Here is a 318-nt window from a genome sequence, read left to right as displayed (position 1 = left end):
GGTGGTCTTCAGCCTCCTCTTCCTCCTCTCTGGGGTGGGAAGAGCCCACCCATGATCTCCAAACTCACTTGTCCGGCTTGCCGGGCAGCAGGAGACGGAGGCGGCACTTGTTGGCCGAGTGGATCTCCTCCTCCTTCACCTTCATCATCCTCTGCAGGGCCAAGCACCAGTCCTGGGCCACTGTCATGTTCAGGTTCTGGGGGAAGAAGTCATAAATCATGGGAGAACCTTCAAAAACAAGCCCAAAGTTCATCTTTGGAGGATGAGGTGTCCAGCAATCCCCAAGGAACCACGTGGTCATTGCGAAGCACCCAAGGT

General features: G+C 56.0%; 1 protein-coding gene across 1 annotated transcript in view; it reads right to left on the bottom strand.

The window, feature by feature from the left end:
• The window catches only part of ARHGEF10L (Rho guanine nucleotide exchange factor (GEF) 10-like), a gene marked incomplete at its 3' end in the record, with an annotated part of 14,196 nt that overhangs the window by 9,483 nt on the left and 4,395 nt on the right, over positions 1-318 (bottom strand). Inside the window, 1 exon segment of the mRNA XM_010072641.1 lies at positions 1-196. This exon segment is cut by the window's left edge and continues 120 nt beyond it. Within this exon segment, the coding sequence (XP_010070943.1) occupies positions 1-196 (196 nt within the window).

Source organism: Pterocles gutturalis, unplaced genomic scaffold (assembly GCF_000699245.1).
Source record: "Pterocles gutturalis isolate BGI_N339 unplaced genomic scaffold, ASM69924v1 scaffold20527, whole genome shotgun sequence".
Lineage (NCBI taxonomy): Eukaryota > Metazoa > Chordata > Aves > Pterocliformes > Pteroclidae > Pterocles > Pterocles gutturalis.
Note: the sequence above shows the minus strand (reverse complement) of the source record. Positions and strands in the feature narration are given on the sequence as shown.